The sequence below is a fragment of the Candoia aspera genome, chromosome 8, assembly GCF_035149785.1.
Source record: "Candoia aspera isolate rCanAsp1 chromosome 8, rCanAsp1.hap2, whole genome shotgun sequence".
NCBI classification, from domain to species: Eukaryota; Metazoa; Chordata; class Lepidosauria; order Squamata; family Boidae; genus Candoia; species Candoia aspera.
The window spans coordinates 22,673,567-22,694,320 of record NC_086160.1 but is presented as its reverse complement, the minus strand read 5'-3'; the positions used below and the strand labels follow the sequence as shown (position 1 = coordinate 22,694,320).

At 38.4% G+C, this 20,754-nt stretch overlaps 2 protein-coding genes across 3 annotated transcripts in view; both read right to left on the bottom strand.

Annotated features, from left to right (window-relative positions):
• Positions 1-658: 658 nt before the first annotated feature.
• On the bottom strand, positions 659-14,697 carry CCDC110 (coiled-coil domain containing 110). Its single transcript, XM_063310489.1, has 7 exons — positions 14,627-14,697; positions 10,410-10,606; positions 8,831-8,883; positions 7,015-7,080; positions 5,496-5,594; positions 1,866-3,900; positions 659-734 (listed from the first exon to the last, which is right to left on the bottom strand). The coding sequence occupies exons 1-7, from the start codon at positions 14,695-14,697 to the stop codon at positions 688-690; spliced, it is 2,568 nt and encodes an 855-aa protein (XP_063166559.1). The 3' UTR covers positions 659-687.
• A 675-nt stretch (positions 14,698-15,372) lies between these two features.
• PDLIM3 (PDZ and LIM domain 3) overlaps positions 15,373-20,754 on the bottom strand; it is a 30,184-nt gene continuing 24,802 nt past the window's right edge. For both annotated transcript variants that reach the window (XM_063309738.1, XM_063309740.1), the window contains 3 exons: positions 20,020-20,150; positions 18,033-18,144; positions 15,373-17,169 (listed from right to left, as the gene is read on the bottom strand). In XM_063309738.1, the coding sequence (XP_063165808.1) occupies positions 16,980-17,169; positions 18,033-18,144; positions 20,020-20,150 (433 nt within the window). In that variant the 3' untranslated portion in view covers positions 15,373-16,979. The remainder of the gene's footprint in view (positions 17,170-18,032; positions 18,145-20,019; positions 20,151-20,754) is intronic.

The window sequence follows — 20,754 nt, the reverse complement described above, 5'->3', positions numbered from 1 at the left end:
TCACCACAGCCATTAAGCAAATCATGCAGTCGTTAAGTGAATCCAGCTTCCCCCATTGACATTGCTTGTCAGAAGCCCCCTGGAAAGGTTGCAAATGGCAATAATGGGACCTCGGGATGCTGCAATGATCGTAAATACATGCTGGTTGTCATGTGCCTGAAGTTTGATCACATGACTGTGGGGACTGGTCATAAGTCACTTTTTTCAGTGCTGTTGTAACTTCGAATGATGGTTAAACGAATGGTTGTAAGTCAAGGACTACCTGTATTGTGCTTATCTATTAGCTGATCTGAGCATCAGTTAACTGGACAGAGCTATTGGAACACAGAGCTACACTGCTCCCATATTCAGATATACAAACCATTTTTGGCAAGGTACCTCTTTGATATGTTTCTATCATACGCATTTTTCAATATATAGAGAAGTAACAATATTTTGGGTTTACTTCAAGGAGTCACTAGGACTTGATACAAGATAGTTTAGCCTCTGCCAGTCTATCATTGCCTATCAGCCACTTACTAGTATTTGTACTATGTGCCATCACTCAAAAGGAAAAAAAAGAAGAAACGTGAAATTTCATTGTTCTTGATTACTTGTGGAACATTATTCGGATGTTACCAAAAGACTTAAAGAAGAGTGATAGTAATTAAATAAGTGATTTAAACAGGTTTCAAAGAAGAGTTTTTATTATAGTTTCTTTGAAGGATTGATTGATGAATTTTGCCTGGAACTGCCTAGAAAAAAAGACAGTTTTCTTTACAAACAAAATCAAAGGAGGCAGTTTGTGATAGCAACAAATCTATACATCCATTGTGCTTTCGCAATTAGTCCTACATGTCACTGAAGGTGATGTTGAGGTTGTTTCTAGCAATAGCTTAATTTAAACCAGTTTTTAACTAAGAATGCTTCCAACTCTTTATCAATATTAATAATCATTTTTAAACAATGTTCCCCAGCTATATATTCCTATGCCATATAATGATTAAAATACATGGCCTATTCTACATCCACTTCAGTAGGTCATCTAAAACTCTTTCCTTGCCAGAACTGTAAATTTAAGTGGAACTAGAGCTACAGAAACCTCTTACAAAATATTGATTGGTTTTTCTGAGAAAACCTCACTTTCAGAAAATTAAAATGCCTCTAGATCAGCCTTTCTCAACTTTCTGACCCTGGAGGAACTCTTGAAATATTTTTCAGGCCTTGGGGAACCCCTGTACATTCAGGCTCCAATATAGGCCAGAATTTACCAAATTATTATATTGGTTTCATGTGTAGGCCTGTATATACACATTAACAGTGTTCTTAAACTAAAAATAAAGAATGAAACTTACCTCTTTAATGGGAAGTTGCCCAAATTTGAAATAATTTTTTAAATAAATTGTGATCTCCCAGGGAACCCCTAGTGACCTCTCGTGGAACCCTAGGGTTGAGAAACCCTGCTCTAGATACATATATGGAAAAGGGCACCATGGATACACTTGAAATTAGCTATAGATTTTCATTTCTCAATATTGGATATACATGGAAATGTCTAAAGTTTGAGGGTATGCAGAACACAATTCATAGAGCTTTCCTTTCTGCCTTGGCTGGCTAAAGGGGTACAATGGAGTAATTCCTGGCTAGATCTCCCACTAAAGAGCATGGCTGGTTCACCATGATTTGAGTGTACATTTGTATGCATATGAATGGAAAAGGGCTCTGCTGAACTTGATGCTGAGCCCCTTCAACTTGATATATTTATATTGGCACCGGTTTCTTCACAGTTATAGTCTAAGTATTTTGTCCTTCATCTAAGATTAAACCCAAAATAATTTTAACTTAAAATAGATTTTTTAATATATATATCAGGAAGCGAAACATACCTGGTAGATCATGTATCAAAGAAATACGCTGATACCTAGATATTTCTTCACAAATTTGAGTAGGATTTACGGATAAATCATTTTCCTTTTGGCTTCTAGGTTTGCACTCTTGCTTATATTGCTCATTGACCAAAGTAGTAACTTGCTCTTTGAGGTTAACATTGTTCTTTTGAAGTCGCTGTGCTTCAAACCTCAGTGTATCTCTTTCATTCTCTACAGAACGTGTTTCATTTTCCTTTAGTAAGAGCATTTCATTCAGTTGTCTTATTTTATGCTTGCATTCAGATGTTTCCTGTGTAAATTCATTCAGCTGCTTCCTGAAAACCCAGTTTTCTTCTGTAATGGTAGTTACCATGGTTCTCAGTCGGTCACATTCTCTTTCAGTATTGGATAAAGTAGTTTTCAAAACCCCACTTTCTATTTTTGCATTTTTACGTTCAATTAGAAGTTTTTCCTCAATATGAACTCTGTTTGACTGGGCATCCTGGAGTTTTTTCTCCAGGATGTTTTTAGAACTGAGTGCCTCATGCAAGATTTTATCAAAATTCACTTTTTCGTCTTTGAATGACTGCAACATCCTAAGAAGAGCTTTCATATCTGATACTGTGATCTTCTCATTTTCTTTCAATTGTTGTATCTCATTCTGTTTTTCTCCAAGCTCTTCTCCTAACAAATTCTCTTTTTCTTTAAGTTGGGAGATTTCTTCCCCCAAGGTCTTTTTTTCTTCTTGAAGTATTAAAACTTTGTTTTCCAAAGATCCTAAGGCTGCAATAAGTTTACTATTTTCGTTTGAGAAGAAAGCCAAACTTTCCTGGGCTTTTTGATCTTTCTTCTGAAAATCAGTTCTGTCTCGCATTATCCGCTGATTTTGATCATAAAGCTGAACCTGCTTGTCTTCCAGTGCTACCTTTTGCTGTTGAAGTTCTTTGCATTTCTTCAGTAATCTTTTCACTTCTTTCAGGCATTCCTTGCAGTCTTCATCTGATTTAACTAATTTCTCTTGAAGGCTATTCTTGTCATCATTCAACTCTTTAATTTGATTCTGATATTTTGAAGTTTGCTCTGTCAGAGACTGTATAATCTCGGTAAGAGGTTTCATTTGAGTCTTCATATCTTCTTGCAGAATCATCCATTTTTTCTGCACATGCTCAGACTCTCCCAATGGCACTTGTAAGAGTCTAAGGTTTTCAGCACAGCTATCAGGTACAGAATTGATATCAGAGAATTCCAGATCCTTGTAGTTTTGTAACTCTTGATGTGACTTAAGCAGCTGTGTTTCTTTTTTTTTAAGCACTTTGGACAACAGATTTAACTGCAATTTGTCAATGGCACTGCCTTTCAAGAGATGTTCTTTATTCTTATGTTTGTTCTTGCATGCTGTTTGAAGTGCACTTTGGTAATTTTCTGAAGATGAAGCAGTGATGGTTTGAAACTCATCTACTGAACCTTCCAGTTCTGAAATCCTCAATTTAAAATCATCATTTGATGTATCCACTACTTTTTCCATTAAATCCTGTTCTGACAAATAACCAGAATCATTGTCTTTGCCACATACATTGTTAGAATTCTGAAGTTCAAGGGCATGTGACAGTTCATGTCTAGTAGTCTTTTTGTCCTCCTCTTTCAAATCTTTGAAAGAACTCACACTCTCTGATAAACATCCCTCCCCTGCCTCACAGTTGTGGAATGCCACGGAGGCTTTGTGCTCATTATAATTTTTTAACAGTCTAAGATGTGTCATCTTTTCTGGGCCCAAGCCCATAAACAATGGAGAAAAAGTGCGGTTGGCAAAATTCTTAATTTCATTATCATTATTTAAAGTGAGAGCAGCTTTGTTTCTAGATTCTTGGGCATGGTTTTCTGATATTCCAGTTGCTTTGTATTTTAATAGAATCTGTTGTGGAGTGTTTTTGCTTAGAATCCTGTTATATACGGATTCAGAGCTAAACTTGTTTTCTGAACAATGACTGGCGTCAGGCTTCTTATCAGGAAGAAACTGCTTCTTAAAATATTGAGCTTCTTGATATTCTCTTGGCTAAGACAAAGGGAAAGGTAGCATATCAGAAGACTGTTCAGTGCTTAAGAAACATAGCTTAGCATTGCTTATAAGTTGGAGACAGTAGCTGCTTTTAAAATTTGGGAAAGATTTTCTCCCCTGGCAAAAAATACATGAAGCTATGGGGATTACTTGCCTTTTGACAGTTTTCCTTATACTTGGTAATAATCGTTTAAATTATTTTAAATTATGTGCTTTTTGCTGGTTTTTAACTTCTAATATTTCCCCTTTCTTTGCCTTACCATTATACATGTATGTTTTTTATGCTAAGAACGGGCAAGGTTTCTTTTAATACATTGTCTACCTACTGGGGGATTTTGTAAATGCTAGGTAGAAATGAACAGTAATTCAGGGAATTTATCATTTCTATTTTCTTGAGCATTTCTTAGGAGTAGAGAGATCTGTTTACATATCACATTGAGCCATAATGTTTTTTTTAAAATCCAGAATATGAACCCACCTACTGTAGTTTGTTAACCATCATTTATTTTGAGGCAGGCTGTTCCATTGGTAAACAGCTCTTACTGTTAAGTAATTTTTCCTGATGTCCAACTAATTAGAGAGGTTTCAGGGAAAAGATTGAATCAGCCAGTCTTTTTTCCCAATGTAGTCAGTGACCATTGTATCACAAAATATGATTAAAGAGTGTTGTGTTTAACTCTTCTTGGAAGAAATGGTCTTCATTCAGTTTTCTTAATTTTCCCCTTTTTTTTTTAACATTATTTCTATACATCTCTTACTTAAAGCAAGTGGCTCATATGGCTTCCAAGAAAGTTTCTTCTTCACTTATCATCCACACTAACACCTGCTAAGATTTAACAAAATAACAGCATTTCTTTCTTTGACCTAGCAACCTCTAGCTCAGTTTCTCAACCTTGGGAACTTTAAGGTGTATGGACTTCAACTCCCAAAATTCCCCAGCCAGCATTGACTGGCTGGGGAATTCTGGGAGTTGAGGTCCACACATCTTAAAGTTCCCAAGGTTGAGAAACACTGCTCTAGATGGATATGCTGGCTAGGCACTACCAAGATCCCTGGAAGGTATCAGGTGATAGCACCTATAATAGCAGCAAGTGCTATCATACTATTCTCAGGGCTCATTGTGGTAATACACAGTGATTTAAAGGGGCAAATAAACTACCAAAAATAATGAACAAGATATTAGCCTTTGTAATTATTAGATTGCCATAACCATACCGTACAGCGGAAGACTAATCTGTTTTTGTATTGATATTGATACTGATATATGTAAACCAGAAATTATCTGCTCTTTATGCACTGCTGAAGTATTATTATAGTTGGGAATATGACATCAGGTTGGTTTTCAAACATGATATGGTACCCTAAACATAGTTCAGTGAAAAAGCATTGGATTGTTCAGGATGATTCAAAACATAAAAATATAATGTAGTACATAGAACTACATACTACATAATGCATGTTTGGGTTAAAAGTGATGGATGAATGATCCCAGATGATTAGAAAAAATATATTTTGATTCTTAATTCCCCCAAACAACAATACACAGCTTTTAATACACAAAGTATTTGCTAGTAAGAAAAAAAAAAGCATACCGTAGTAATGTTGATAGATGTGGTGGGAAAAAGTAAATTGTCCGGACTTTTCATATCAGTTATATTTTTATTAAGTATCTCATTGATTTCAGTTTGAACCTGAATAAACACAAATGAATCATTAAGCTATCCTGAATTCCTCTTACTATTTGAATAATGATTGTAAGCCATTCTGACAGGCATTTCTATGAGTAACTTTGCCAACTTAAAAGTAAGTCTTACTTAATTCAGAGTCTTCAGCCTTTGCAGAATTTATCTGGTGCACTGTTGGATAGATAGTAATAATATTTCTGACTGCACAAATAATATATTTTGTGTACAACCTGATATGTTTGAGAATAAAGTTTGACACAGCCACACATACATATAAAACTCTTCCTTAATAAAACCCACTTTTTCTAGTTTTGCTAGTGTTCTTTTGTGCTAACCACACTTGATAAGAGTGCAAAGTGTTGGAAATAGAGAACAGGGAACAGCTGGGGAAAAGCCTTTGAAGCAGCTGCTCTGTTCTTCCTGGATGCTGTGATAACTTTAATGCTTTGAGGAGGAGGGCATTTTTTTGCCCTAACAGACTTTGCCAGGTCCCTCTTTTGAATGTTTTACACTGCCCTTGTTCATTTCAATTCAACTGATTTTATTACGGTCACTGACCAGTACAAACACTGCCCTTGTTTTGAATCCCACTTCCTTTTGCCATCTGGTTCAGGCTAATTGGTTATGTGTTACTCACTATTTAGAAATGGGCAGTCCAATGCCAGATGTGTATTAGAAGAATTTTGAGAACACAACATAATCTAGATCAGCGTTTCTCAGTCTTGGCAACTTTAAGATGTGTGGGCTTCAACTCCCAGAATTCCCTAGCCAGCAAGGCTGGCTGGGGAATTCTGGGAGTTGAAGTCCACACATCTTAAAGTTGCCAAGGCTGAGAAACACTGATTTAGAGAAAGCTGTGACCAATTATGCTCATGATCTGCTTGTGGGCTTTATACATAGGAATCTGATTGATTGATCTGATGCAGTAGAATGGGAGTAGGTAGGAACTGGCCTTGATTCACCAATGTATTTAATATAAGAAAACAAAAATCAGTGTAGTAGAAAAAAAGAAAGTGATCTTTATTCGAGACATTTTCAGTGTCACGTTTCAATGACAGCAGGTGTCAATGGTTTAGGCACATATCTGACTTCTTCTTCCCAGAGTACCTTTTCATGGCAATCCATTTCGGAGACATTTATCACAAAGTGAGGAATCCTGTGATTCCCTTTCCCTCCCCCCAGCCATGCTTAAGAGAGGAATTAACTTGAAAAAGAAGCAATATTGAATTTGCAGTTCAAGAAAGAAAAAAGCAGGGGAGAGAGGACTCTAAGTACAAGAACCAATTTAGAAGAATCGGGATTTCTCACCCTGTATTGCAATTTATATATGAAAACAATTTCGTATGTTTATTTTCAATTTACTTCTCATTAGAAATAAATTATCACATATTTTCTCATTTCATGAGTATCCAAGGAGCACTCTTACCATGCTTACATTCTCTAAGGTTTGCTGTCGAAGAGTTTGAAATGATTCCAGTTGCTGTTGTAAGATCTACAAGTTGTAAAAATAGTTAATACTCAGGTGGGATTATTCTTTTTTTTTTTTTACAGAAACCTATAATCATGTGTTCTGTTCTAGTTCCTAAGAAAAGAGTGAATTGACACAGCATGTTTCATATCTGTTCTAAAGACTCCTATGCATATTCCACTCAGTTCAGTGAGATTTACCCCTAGATAGTCATGGACAGGATTGGATTGGACAGGATAGGAAAATGGCTTACACTGAAAAGAGAGTAATGAGAGGGGGGAGGGATTTAATCTATGAGCAAAAAAAAAAAAGGTGTGTGAGTTATAAATCACAATGTCATCTTTCAATACTCTTGCAAAACAACTTCCTCCACCTTTTCCAGTCTATATACACTTATTCAGATAATTTATCTAGGCTAGGATCCCACAGTAAATTTAGTTACTTTGTAGCTGATTACCCACTCACAACCTATTTATGAAATGAATTAATTTATGTCTTAGGATATTCTACTCTTAGTGTTAAAGAACTATATTTAAAAGTTTTTGATATTGAGGCCTTGGTCAGTCTTTGAGATGGGAAATGACCTGAGCTATTAATGTAATTGCTCCAAATGCCCCCTGTCAACCTGTAGAGCTAAGTCCCCTGGGGACTTATGAGCCATAAAATAGCAGAAGTATCTGGTGTGACAACATATAAAAGCCCATGATTAATTCAACAGAACACAAGTTAGTGTCTATTTCGGAGACACCACAATGATGTTGGCAAGTAAACCTTTTTGTCAGTGCATCCACATAGTGAGCTTTTAAATCAATTATCTCTAGAAAGTAAAAAATATCTTGGTAGTTGACTTATCAATTTGTAAGAACACAAGCATATAAACTGCTGGTATTCATTCCAGTTTGGACAGTTAACACAGAATATTGTAATTATGAATTCTTTCTAGTTTATGCAGACTGAGGATATGGCTACAATGATGCCTAGTGAGGTGACCTGTATGTCTTCCTGAGCCTTCCTCCTCCTGGCTCATAAAAAAACAGCTGAAGGTAGATTTGCTGAGTCATATTAGCAATATGAATATTGTCTTCCATCCAGCCTAAAAATGTCAGCAGTTTGTAATTCCTTGAGGAAACTGATTATTGGTAAACCATTATGATCTAGGTTTAGGGATTATTCTTTTCTGAATCTATGTTCTGCCAGCTTTGCTTTTTTACTGTTTAATTAAACCTCTTCACTGGATTTGGTTTTTCAAATGTTTGTTACTGCTTCTATCTGTCATAGATTTTTAATTATGTTTGGTAAAGTTTTACAGCTGTTTTTTTTGGAAGAGATAAGCAAAGCATACATTTCTTAATTAATAACAATCAGAATATGGACATACATAGGCGCTACCAATTTATCAGATTAAGTTATTGTAACCTGTGAATTGTTCTATAACTAGTGTCTTCAAATCAGGCTATTTTTAATTTATTTTTGCTACATATGAATTGCCTTTCTTCTAAAAAGTATCAAGGAGGAAGAGTAGAACACATCAACAAAATAACAACAACAACAACAAACAAGGAATAGAGGCCAAATTGAATTTCTCTCTATCTTAGCTATTATTCCGCTATTTCCTATTCTGGTGCCTTGCAGCTAAATTGGTTCAAGCCCCATAATTCCCAGCCAGCATGGCCACATTATGTGAATTGTAATTCAACATATTTGGCAGCCACAATATTAGGGAAGTTCACAAACACAGTCTTTTGTCCTTACTGTTCCAAAGAGGTAAGCTTACTTTCAGTGCTGATTGTGGCTGGAGCTGACCATCTCTTCCTGAAGTTAATGTTTCTGAAAAATCAAAGCAACAAACCCAGCATGTGTAACATTTAGAGGATTTAAATATTAGGCAAAAAGCCTGCAGTTTATTCCTTAAACAGCGAGCATCTCAGTACAGAAATAGTTTAGTACTTACATTTTTATTTGCTAAATACATACTTAAAAATTAGTTTCCAAGATCTGAGAGCTACTCCTATATAGGTCCCAAAGGCCCAATTGTTTTGAATGAAATGTCTTTGAATTAATATTTTGCTCTAGAATATCAGGCTAATACTGGGAGGTATAAATGTCAGGCAAAAGCTTGTGGCTTAAACTTGCCATTTCTTCACTGACCTCATACATCTATATGTTGGATGTTCCATAATGACAAAGTATCACTTAGGCCAGAGTTGGGCAACTTGCTGTTTTGAGAGATAATGGGGTTAAAACTGCATCAAAAAGTCCTCCTGCAACTTGAGTCCTTCTCATGTTTTTAGTTTGTCCTCTGAAACAGCCATTAGATAGAGACAGCAAAAATCACATTCTTTCTGCTGGGTGTGTACTATTTCAAGAAGAGATACAGTTCCGGGGCAGAACAACCTTTCAGGCTACACCCAGTCTAAATCTAGCCTTCACCTACACCTATCCAGACAGATCACCTACTTGGCTTCAGCTGACAGTTCCTTTGACTGTAGTCTTTCCTCACAGCCTGTATCCTGCCTGCTGTTTTTGCATAATACCCTAAATGACATTCAAGAGCTCTACATTTGTGCCTAGAACCTACTTTGTGTGGTTAGTTTATTGTTGCATGAACACAAAGCACTTGATTAACTGGGTAATCAAGGGTTAAGTTAACCAATGGTTGGCATACCATTGTGTGATGCAGAAAGCTGACCCTGACCCTCCGGAAGCTGGTAAAAAGGTGATTGTCCCAAAGCCAGGACAATTAGGTAAAGGTAAAGGTTTCCCTTGACGTAAAGTCCAGTCGTGTCCGACTCTAGGGGGCGGTGCTCATCTCCGTTTCAAAGCCTTGGAGCCGGCGTTGTCCATAGGACACTTCCGGGTCATGTGGCCAGCATGACTCACGGAACGCCGTTAGGACAATTAATGCTATATTAATTATAATGTTACTGTATGTTATTTTGTAACATATTTCTGTTATTGTATGTTATTGCTGTTACTGCATCTGCTGCAGCTGTTGCTTTTGTACCTTGCTAGAGTAGCCTTGGCTTGAAAGGGTTAGCAGTTCATAAATAAATAAAAGTGGCCTTGGGAATAATTTGGAGATTTCTCCAGTGGGCAATATTTCTGATTATTCAAAAGCAGAAATTATTGCACCAGTTAGCCCTAGAGGATACTTTTGCACAAACATATAGGAGTATTAAATGCAACCAGTCACTAATAATAATAGTGACATGATGAAATAAAATAGGAAACATCCCTGTATTCCAGAGAGAGCAAGCATGACAGTGTACCCCATCATGGACTGAAGCAAAGTCCTGCCCATCACCTCTGTAGAACATCTGTACCAATTGCAGCTAGAGGAGAGGTGGGCTCACCTGGAGCACCTGGATTTGGGCTCCCCGAAGCCGCGATCTTCCTGGACAGCACAAGCTCCTCGCCTTCCCGCAGGCAACCAGAGGGGGCTTTCCTTCTTGGGTCGCACGCCTGAGTCCCTGCAACAGCCTCCGGGTTATGAAACGGCGCCCTGCGTTTGGGGCGAAAGGAATCCCTCCACCGCCCGCCCGGCCGCCCGCTTTTTCACCCACCAGGCGGCGCCGCGTCTAACTCGCGGGAGCGAAACCCGGCTCTCATCTTGTCTTGCGTCCGCCCGCGCTCAGCTCGTCACATACAAACGCTGGTGCCCAAACCGTCGCTCCGCCCAAAGCTACCTGCCGTTGCCAGGCAACGAGTTTCTTTGGAAACGGCCGGGAGAGGACAAGGCGGGCGAGAAGTTGCGGATGGTCGTCCTCCTGGACCCTTGCATTTAGTTGCCTCGAGAAGGATGCAAACGTTTTGAACAGGGTCACCCTCCATTAAAAGGCCTTGTCGTTTCCGAGCAACTTTAAGAGGCTTTAATAAGGCTCTAATAAACGTCAATGCCCGCAGATACAGCATTTGTGCTCTTCCCTGGGCTTTTCTGCACCAAAAAGGCAGTACAGTATTTTTCCAATTTGCACTCAGCCATAGCCGGTAATGTCTAGCTATCCTTGGCCATCTTAAAAGCTAAACCGGGCATGCAAAATAAAGGAAAAAAGCCAAATAGGGTGTGGGCTGCTTAATTCCTAGATCGGAGATAACCAGGTAATTTCAGACAGTAAGATACATCGTGATGCTAAAATAAATAAATACATTGAAAAGGAGATCAACCCCAAAGGCACTGCAAACCATCTGGCATTGTTGTCACCAAGAAAATGATGTGGACATACCCTGTGAAGTCCAGCTTGATTCAAAAGCAACTTAGTCACTGGTTCAGGTGGAGCAAATTGGTGTAAATGGATTTATTTTATAATTAGTATATAAGCCAGTTAGAACATATTTCTTAATAAAGGGAAAAGCAGGGTAGAGTTGTTTTTAGTCCTTATATTGTTATCTTTGTGCTTATCTATTCAGTTTCCCAAACAAGACTCTGTGATCAAAATAATTAAAAAGAAAAACACAGAAAAGTTGATTTTAATGATGACTTCTGGGATTAGGCAAGTCAAATTCTTTTTCATTTATGTCCTTTTGCTGTTTTCATAAAGGAAATGGCTTATACAGATTTTTTAAAAAGTAAAATAAAAGATTTGCAGAAATATTCAGACTTACATGATTCAAGGTGAAAAATACTTGCTGCTCAAAGGACAATCTAGTTTCCCTCAGGAGTAGGCGTTTCAGGCTGCAAATGATCTCAGGCCAACTCAGTGAATTTCTGCCAGGCTCCCAAATAACCCTTGTATAAACTATGTTCACAAAGTTGCTCTTACACCTGTTCGGTAGCAGCTGTGAAGGCCAACCATTGGACTTAATCCAGCACTATTACACAAGAGCAAATGTGTCAAAGCTATATTTAGGCATCTCTTTTGCACTGTAGTTCCCCCAATGTCTTGGTTTGGTTCATTTGTTCTATGTCTTATTCCCAGAGATGGCCAGTGCTATTTCATTCCTGACCCCTTTATTTCAAGCACCACGGACAACACTGAATCTTATTTCAACACTGGTTATGGGACCATTTTTCCCCCACATTCTCTGGCAGCAGGTGGGTTTAAGGAGTGCAAAGCCTAGTATGTTGGCACAGTTCTATCTTCTGACATCTTGTTACCACTTCTTGTTTCCCAGCATATGACATCCTAGGCATTTTGGCTCATTTCTGTTCTGTTTAAAATGAGATTTTGGGACTAGCATCTATAATTAAACTTGATGTTTTGCCTGGATAAATATGGTTGCTAGGATAGTTCTGCTGCAGTGACATGAGAACACCTTAAACCAGCTGAGAGTTTTTACTTGAGTCAGCACAATCACTTGTGCACTGTTTTAATGTTGCTGGTTTGGAGGGGTACAGAGGATCTAAATTACTGTTCCATCGAGAAGGTTTTAAAACTATTGGACTAATATAAGGTTCAATTATAAATATATTGGCATCATATAACACATGGCACCATCATGTGTTTGTCTACCACCTATATGAACTGCAAATATCCACATGATTACTAGATGGCAGCAAGGGAATGCAGAATATCCTTAACTCTTTTATGCCATCTAGTTTGCAACCAAGTTACTCTTACAGGAGGGATGTAAAATGCCATTGATGCTGCAGTAAAATATGCTTATTTCAAAGAGAAGACTGTTGTGTTAAAATGAAGGAAGAAAACCACTTTGATAACTTAGGGGTGAAGTCAAAAGTAATATAGAAAGAGGACTCACATGTTGGCATCACTATGAAAAATAACTTAGTAACATAACTGACAGATCAGAATACTTTTAAATAAAACACTGGTTCTTATTTACTTCTTCTAAGGTCCTCATCTGAGAGGAATTAATGAAGGATCTGCAGCTGGGGGCCTAAGACTGAGCAACTTCAAGCAATGATTTTCTCTGTGACACTCTATGGAAGTGAAAGTTAAACTTGAAGAAGCAGGATAGAAAGAGTATTAATGCTTTTGAACTTTGGTGTTGGAAAAGATTCCTAAGAATACCATGGACAGCCAAGAAAACAAAGAAATCAACCCAGAATATTCTGAGGCACAAATGACCAGGCTCAAATTATCCTACTTTAGACACATTATGCAAAAACTTAGCTTTCTGGAGGAGGCTGTAAAGCTGGGAATAATGGAAGGAAAGAAAATAAGAAGACAATCAGCAGCAAGGTGGATGCCCTCAATTACAGTTGTGATGGGTTCACCACTGGAAGACCTTAAAGACCAGATTGCGGCAGATTGTCCTGGAGAAAATATATCTATTGTATGTGGTTGCTCAGAGTCAACACCATCTTGATGGCATATAATTACTTCATCTATATAGGAATTGTAGTTTCAATTTCTCCCACCTAAAGAGGGTAAAGTAGTGATTGTGAGCAAGTGAGGGATGGTAAGGCAGTTGTGCATTATGTCCGAAGGTAGCTTTGCAGTATTGTGAAGCTTCCTTCTTTTGCATTACTAGAATTTTGCTTCCTTTTACTGCTGACTCTACCCATGGCTCTTAAGTTGTGCCGGAGGACTAGCAAGAGATTGAGAGACTATTTTGTGAAGGCTTTTGCTACAGATATGGGTGAATGTATTGAGACAATTGCACAGCAAAAGCTTAATCTAGATATGCCCCACCTCTCCCCAAGCATTTGGTGTATTCCAAAGGAGCCATGGAGAAGTGCCTCTTGTAACTGTGCAACTGTTGCCAAAGGGAAATTAAAAGTATTTCGGCATGCCCTCACTAATGGAAGCAGATTTCCCTCTTTTATATTCTTTTGAACTCATGGAAACCAGGAAGAGCAACCTGATTTATGGAACTATGCATAGGATATTTGTCTGCATATGTAAGTAGGAAGTTAGAAAGTAGAGACAATCCAATACATTCTGATGACTGAGGCAGAACATTTGAATGGCATTCCACAGTGGTAAAAATATAATCATGATTCCAGTACTTTTTCTGCTGTTTAACTGTGGTTTGAAGTGGGCTGCCACATTTTGAAATAACTGGGCAGCCCTGGGAAAGTAGCTGCTGCTGGGACCCCCCCTCCCCAGCAAAAGGGATTTAATGAGACAATTAATAGTGGTCCAGGGATGAACACTGCTTTTCAATCTTCATAGTCTTTTGTTGGTTGGCAGGTTAATAGATAATTAAAGACCAGTTTAGTCATCCCTGTGGGCTCTCTGTGGAGGATTGCCAGGCTGACAATGTTGCATTTTAATTATTAAGCAAAACTGACACCAGTCCTTGTAAGGCAACTAACGCAGAGCTGATCTCTCATCCAACAGCTCCGATTTGCTGTATTTAACTTGCTGAATAGTTCTGTTAAGTACCACACACTAGCTCAAACCTCTGGCACACAACTCAGACATGTTTCACATAGCAAGCATTTGCTACCCAAGCCACTGTTCGAAACCTGATATACTTCATGAGTTGATAGATTTTTTTTCGCTACCTTTTTTTCTTCCTGGCCAAATTGAATATGAGGCAAGATTGTGTATTTTTCCATGGAAAAATACACAATCTTGCCTCATATTCAATTTGGCCAGGAAGAAAAAAAGGTAGAGAAAAAAAATCTATCAACTCATGAAGTATAGCAGGTCAAAAAACAAACACAGCGTAATTTTTGGTGGTAGAATCTGTATTTTTACAGCCTTTAGGGGTACTTCCATTCTGAGATTCCATCCTGTCCTACTGCTTTATAGTATCATAATTGCCCCTAAAAGGTCTTCAGTTGTGACATTGTGCCTGCTATCCTGCATATGACATCCCCCCCACCCCACAGATGCTACTGGCAAGTACCACACAATTTGGCTTTGGTTCACCCCTGCCTTAATGTTTTAAACTGATTTTGTTTTCTTCCCAACACTCACACATTAGCAGTTTGGTGATGCTTTGGTTGATCCTCAGGAATGAGTAACTTTATTACTGGTCACAGACACCCCAAGCATATCAAAATAAAAACAGTTAAGTTGGTCCTAATAAAAACATTCCTTACTATGGATTTTGGCTGTTTTCCCCTGCAAGACTCTCATGGCTATCTTTTTCTTTTTTTTAAGATAAAGCAGGCAGCTATTCTTAAGAATACTTACTGCTAGCTGTCACCTATCAACAGTCCTGCGGTCAGCTTCATAAGACACAGGCCCAAACCTACTTGACCTTAGAAAGCTTTCTTCTAAAAACATTTGAAATAATTTTGGCCCATGGAGACATTAGCTGCTGTTAATTTGAGGTGTTCTCTTCTTGCCCCTCCTCTTTAAAAAAAATGGTGATAAATGTCAGAAGTCACAATTTCTCAGACATCTTATATTCTGTGTATGGGTAATGGTAACTACGCAAGAAAACACTCCTTGAAAACAATTTTTAAAAAAAGCATTTTAATTGCTTTATACAGAGAAACCAAACAACCCTACAGAAGTGCAGCTCTTTATAGTCAACAACCATATTAACTGCGATGTGTGTAAACCTACACCGACATACCTTAAGGCCCGTATATGGCCAATGATATTTTTAAAAACCCAATTTTAAACAGCATACCCCTATCAACCATCACAAGCAAAGCCCCCCATCCAGCTTCAGTTGCAGCTAGCAATTCTGGATGGACATATACTTCCTCACCCGCAGTGAGGACCAGATGGGTGTTGCAAAGGAGTAACAAATGTGTATTCAGAACTATATCCTTCCACATATACAGATCCCAGTCACTAGATCATCGTTTTTCAACCTTGACAATTTTAAGATGTGTGGACTTCAACTCTCAGAATTCTGTTCCCAGAGTTGAAGTCCACACATCTTAAAGTTGCCAAGGTTGAGAAACACTGCACTAGATCAATGTGAACCATTTGTCCTGAAGCAGAGAAACCCACCATTCCAGAAATGTAATCCCATTCCCAGTCTGCTCTGAGCTCAACTGCCTGTTGTGTTCCTGGCTATCTTTCCCTAATTGATTTGCTTATCTCAGGCAGCATAAGGAAAGTAAGGATAAAGACAATAAGCTGATGTCATTTCAGCCTGGGAATTATTTTCCTCCTTTGCTTCCCTAAGCAACAAACATGGGAAAGTCCCCCTCCTGATTGGGAACAATGGGAGTTGCAGGGCACCAAGCTGAGAAAACCTTACAAAGCAAATAAAAATGCAGTTGACGGGAACTGGGATAGTGCTTTAAAAAAAAGGCAAAAGCTTCGTCATTCGTGGCTGACTTAAAAAGCACTTGCTTTTTTGCAGTGTCTATTTTATACTAAAGTGTGCTTCTATCACAGCAAACCATTCATGGCCAATATGAACTGTTGCCTTCTCCTACTTCTAAGTCTTCATTTCTGTCTCTACCTGGTTCACTACTACTACTTTTAATGGCTATGCAATTAGATACTCTACTACCAGGTCCATCTCCTTCTACTTAGCAGCAATATACTTTGCCTTGCAGTTGAGGAAGATATGGAGGTAATAGTCCTGTGGGTCACAAAGAACCAGCAGGCATGTGAACAGGATGGGGAGCCACATTTGATTTATCATAGAGACCGACATTGATATAAAAACAGTGCTCACAAGGCTGTGGGCCGTCTTGTATCGGTTGGGTGTCCTTAGGTAAAGGATTTGTGTTCATGGCTTGGAGGCTGAGAACATCTATGGACCAGGTCTTTTCTTAGTAAAGTGTGTGCAAACAACTGAACAAAAATATAACCAATGTAGAACAACTTTGCTTTGCTTAATATAGTACAATCTGTTATGTTTACTTTATGCTCCTGTCAGACCACACTGGCAGACATTGTGATAAAGTCTTGGGAAAGAATGCTCCCTATCCCAGAATGGGCCACTAAAAACCCCACCCTTTTCCCTGAGCCCTCCATCCTGTCCTCCTTCCCCCTCCCCCCAAAAGAGCAGTTTGCTGGATTTAGGCCATTGGCGTAGAGCTGCTGTAAGCTGAGAATGCCCTAGGCGTGCATGCAGGCATCTGTGTCTCCAAACAGTTAAGCCTTGGGGTAAACGGTGACAGCTTCGTAACCCTCGGGGGGCCTCATGCGAGCCCTGGCGTGGGTTTCACAGTATAACTGCCCTTCCACAAAGAAGTAGCCTTTCTGCTTCAGGTTGAGATTGCAGTCGGAACAGACGAAACATTCTGGGTGCCTGTACTTGTCACGGGCTTTTACTACTGTGCCACTGTTAAATGGGAAACACACACACACACAACCAAAAGAACAAGTCAGCTGAATGCAATTTTAAGAGACCAGGACAGAGAAATCAGTGAGAAGTCTGCTGCTCAGGTACTGGGGGCAGGAGAGGGGGGTCAATAAATTGTGAGCTTCGGTCTTCCTCACTTCTACTGAGTTCTTGGGTATTACTCTAATCCAGTGTTTCTCAGCCTTGACAAACTAAGTGGTCTGGACTTCAACTCCCAGAATTCCCCAGCCAGCATAACATAACTGGCTGGGAAATTCTGGGAACTGAAGTCCAGACCTCTTAAAGTTGCTATGGTTGAGAAACACTGCTCTAATCTCCATGACTGCTGCATACCTTGGTTAGATTCCCTACTGAAGATGATGTTCAGTGGGAGCTAAATGAAACATTAAAAAAATAAAAATAAAAAGGCTTTGCCCACACAGGATATGTGGGCATTATTTATAGAATTGTTCCATGCTTTCTTCTTGTAACCTTTTAAAAATATGTTACATTACTCAAATAAAACAAACCTATACAATGTATCTTAATAATATGGCATTTTGATTTCATTTGTGAGGTCCCTTTAGGAATCAGTGGTTTTGTTTGTCCTCTTCCCATCTTGTTCTGTTCCACTTCTGTGTCCTGCCTTTTACATTTCAGTCCAGTGGGGGAAAACTGAATTATGTTTATTCTGGGAGCATTGTTTTTGGCTCAACCACAGGATATTAATGATGGATGTAAACAAATAAACACAACCTTGTTTAAGATTATAAATGAGAAATATCTCATTTTGTAACAGGTTGTTACAAGCTCTTTTGAAAATCGATGCTACAAATCTATGATAAGGAAATGAAATATCTTACACAATGCCATTTCCACACTTGTCACACAAAGGCACTTTTGGCACACTTCCTGCACCATCACCCATCTTTGTGATAGGTGCTTTTACACTCCTTGTTCCACTGGGACGACCTTCTGCAAACAAAACAAAGCAATATATATAGCCTTGGGTTACTTTTAAATGTCTACCATTAGAAGTTTAAATGTATAAACATTTGTTTGCACCCAATGTTAGGATTTCTTCATTATCATAGACATTCTCTTGCAAATAATTCGTGCTATTTTACAGCTGAAAACTGCATGCGTAAAACCATTTTCAGTTCCTTTATACCATTCATTTATTTAGATATATACCTCTTGATTTTCAGGCAACAAATATTTTTCTTTTCTTATTCTTTCTCATAGGAGTGAATGTGTTTTAATCACTGCTAACCTCATTGAAATTAATACGATTTAATGAGCTTGCCTTTGCTAGAACTGCCTTCCCCAACCTGATAAAGTCCCTTTGTGTTGGGACAATCATTCTTAGAATTGCTGTGAAGCCTGGCTATGTCGTCCAACAAATGTAATTTCAGGTAAGGTACCAGGTGGACATGTAATGGTTAGGGTGCCAGGCTAGAAACTGGGAGACTGTGAGTTCTAGTCTTGCCTTAGGCCCTGGGTGACCCTGGGCCGTCACTCTCTCTCTGTCCTGGGAATGAGGCAATGGCAAACCATTTCTGAAATCTTGCCAAGAAAACTGCAGGGACTTGTCTAGGTTGTCGCCAGGAGTCAAGATTGACTTGAAGGCACAAAAACAAAATGAAACAACGAAACAAAACAAACAAAACAGATGGACAAAGTTGCCTTACATCATGTCTATTCTACACTTAGGTCTATTCTACACCGTTCTTCTCACTTTTGTGGGAAGAATGGTGGATTACCAATTAGCAGGTTCAGACAGCTGCTTTGAAGATGGGAAAGAAGTAACTAAGGAAGCAGTATTTCACCGTTTCTTCTTATAGCGTCTAGCAAAAGCCTGTCTCTGAAGCTATGATTTTAGTGGATCATAGACGTTATGCTCCCTTGCAGAACCAATAGGGTTTTTGTGGAAAAGTGGAAGACAGAAACATTTAAAAGTTTTCTTTTAACTATCACTTTCCATCTTTAAAATAATCAGAGGGATGCTAATGTTTATGACCGAGAAGGAAGAAGATGGGAAAGCTTAATCACAGAATTCTTAGCTAGTTTAGTCCTTTGTTTAATTATTCAATACACTGACAAAAGGTCAGTCATTTCTGCATTTTTCTTTAAAAGTATAGATAGCACAATTTAAGTTCAGCATCAGGGGTGTCTGCAAGGGGGAGGTCAAGAAAGTCAAGATGGCAGCAACGACCATGCGATCAATGTCTTGCCCCATGCTTCATGATTTTTTTTCCTGCTCCCACCCGAGGATGCCCCTGTTCAATGTTAAATTTCAAAATTCACTATTAAATTTGCTATTATTAAGATAGCCTTCTTCAAGCTAGTGACAAGAGGGATTTTGCTCCTCTGATCCCACAGCTAGCTAACACACTAAAAGAGCAATAATGGTGTCTGGATTAAGATATATAAATTCCATGTCAGTTGCTTAGATGCAATTCTAAACACACACTATATCAAGTAATATCCTATAGTAAATGCTTCTGATTAAAACAGTACAGAAGTGCACTTAAAATTGTCCTATTCCTTTTTATTAAAATTTATTTTTATTTTAGCTCTCCCTGACTGCTCTCTTTTTTTGTACCATAAGAAGTACTTTATTTTTTAATGGCTTCTCTTAATTTAATACTCCTGACTTACGTTTTTATTGATATTCTCACACCTTTTATTTACGCTTTCCTTTCTTGAATACATTCTTCCATTAGGAATTTAAGTAATCTACCGTCTTCCATATAGTCACTGACCAGAATCAAACATGCTGAATTTAGCAAGCTGTGCTATGTTCCCTCCTACAACTTAAATAAAGAGAGATACAAAACTGTAACTAACCAGATTCTTCAGATACCATGTCCTGGAGCACCTTAAAAGAACTGGATTGGCGTGGTTGGCTGGGCCCTTGCGGATCATCATGTAGCATCCTATAAACATCAGACTGGGGCACTGCAACTGGTACTGGCTCACTGCAAAGTCAGTGCAAGTATGAAATAAAGATAGTTAACCATTAAAGGAGGCTACAGGAGGATATTGACATGTATCTCATAAAATGACTCAGGGAACATCTCTATGTATATAGTTGTATATATTCATCCTTATAGGTGTGGGTTCAGAAACATTACTTCAGTTCCACCTAGAGTTTTGGATTTGCAGAATGCATTTTGACACTTCCTTTGGAATGATGGGCTCTCCTTCCTGCTGCCAAAAATATCCAACATATCACAAAATCCTTTTGAAAGCCTCTGTGATTTTGATAGATATGTGGTATGCTACTTGAAATTCACTGAGGAACAAAAACTCAAATGTCTTTTGAGTAGGCAGAACTTGCTAAATGGTTCTTTGGATCCAGTTCACAATTATAATTTCTTCTACAATTTTGTCTTCATAAATCAAGAAAAGAACTACAGCAACTTCTGTTCTACCCTTGTACATTAGGGCAAGCTATGGTGAACACAGACTGAAAAGGTTAGCTAGAACTCACTTTTGGGGGTAGGAACTGATAGTAATTTCTTCCCCAGGTTATGTTCTATACTCTTATCTTGATCTAGAGCATTGGAAAACCCTTGTACT

Excerpts from the sequence above, each read along its gene's own strand:
- CCDC110 (XM_063310489.1), bottom strand. The coding sequence starts at position 14,697 with ATGGAATCTCAGAATGGAAGTACCCCTAAAGGCTGTAAAAATACAGAT. Across the intron at positions 3,901-5,495 it reads CATCTATCAACATTACTACG|CCAAGAGAATATCAAGAAGC; the intron begins GTATGCTTTTTT and ends CCTTTGTCTTAG. Across the intron at positions 735-1,865 it reads TTTGATACATGATCTACCAG|GCAGTTCCAGGCAAAATTCA; the intron begins GTATGTTTCGCT and ends CTTTTTTTCTAG.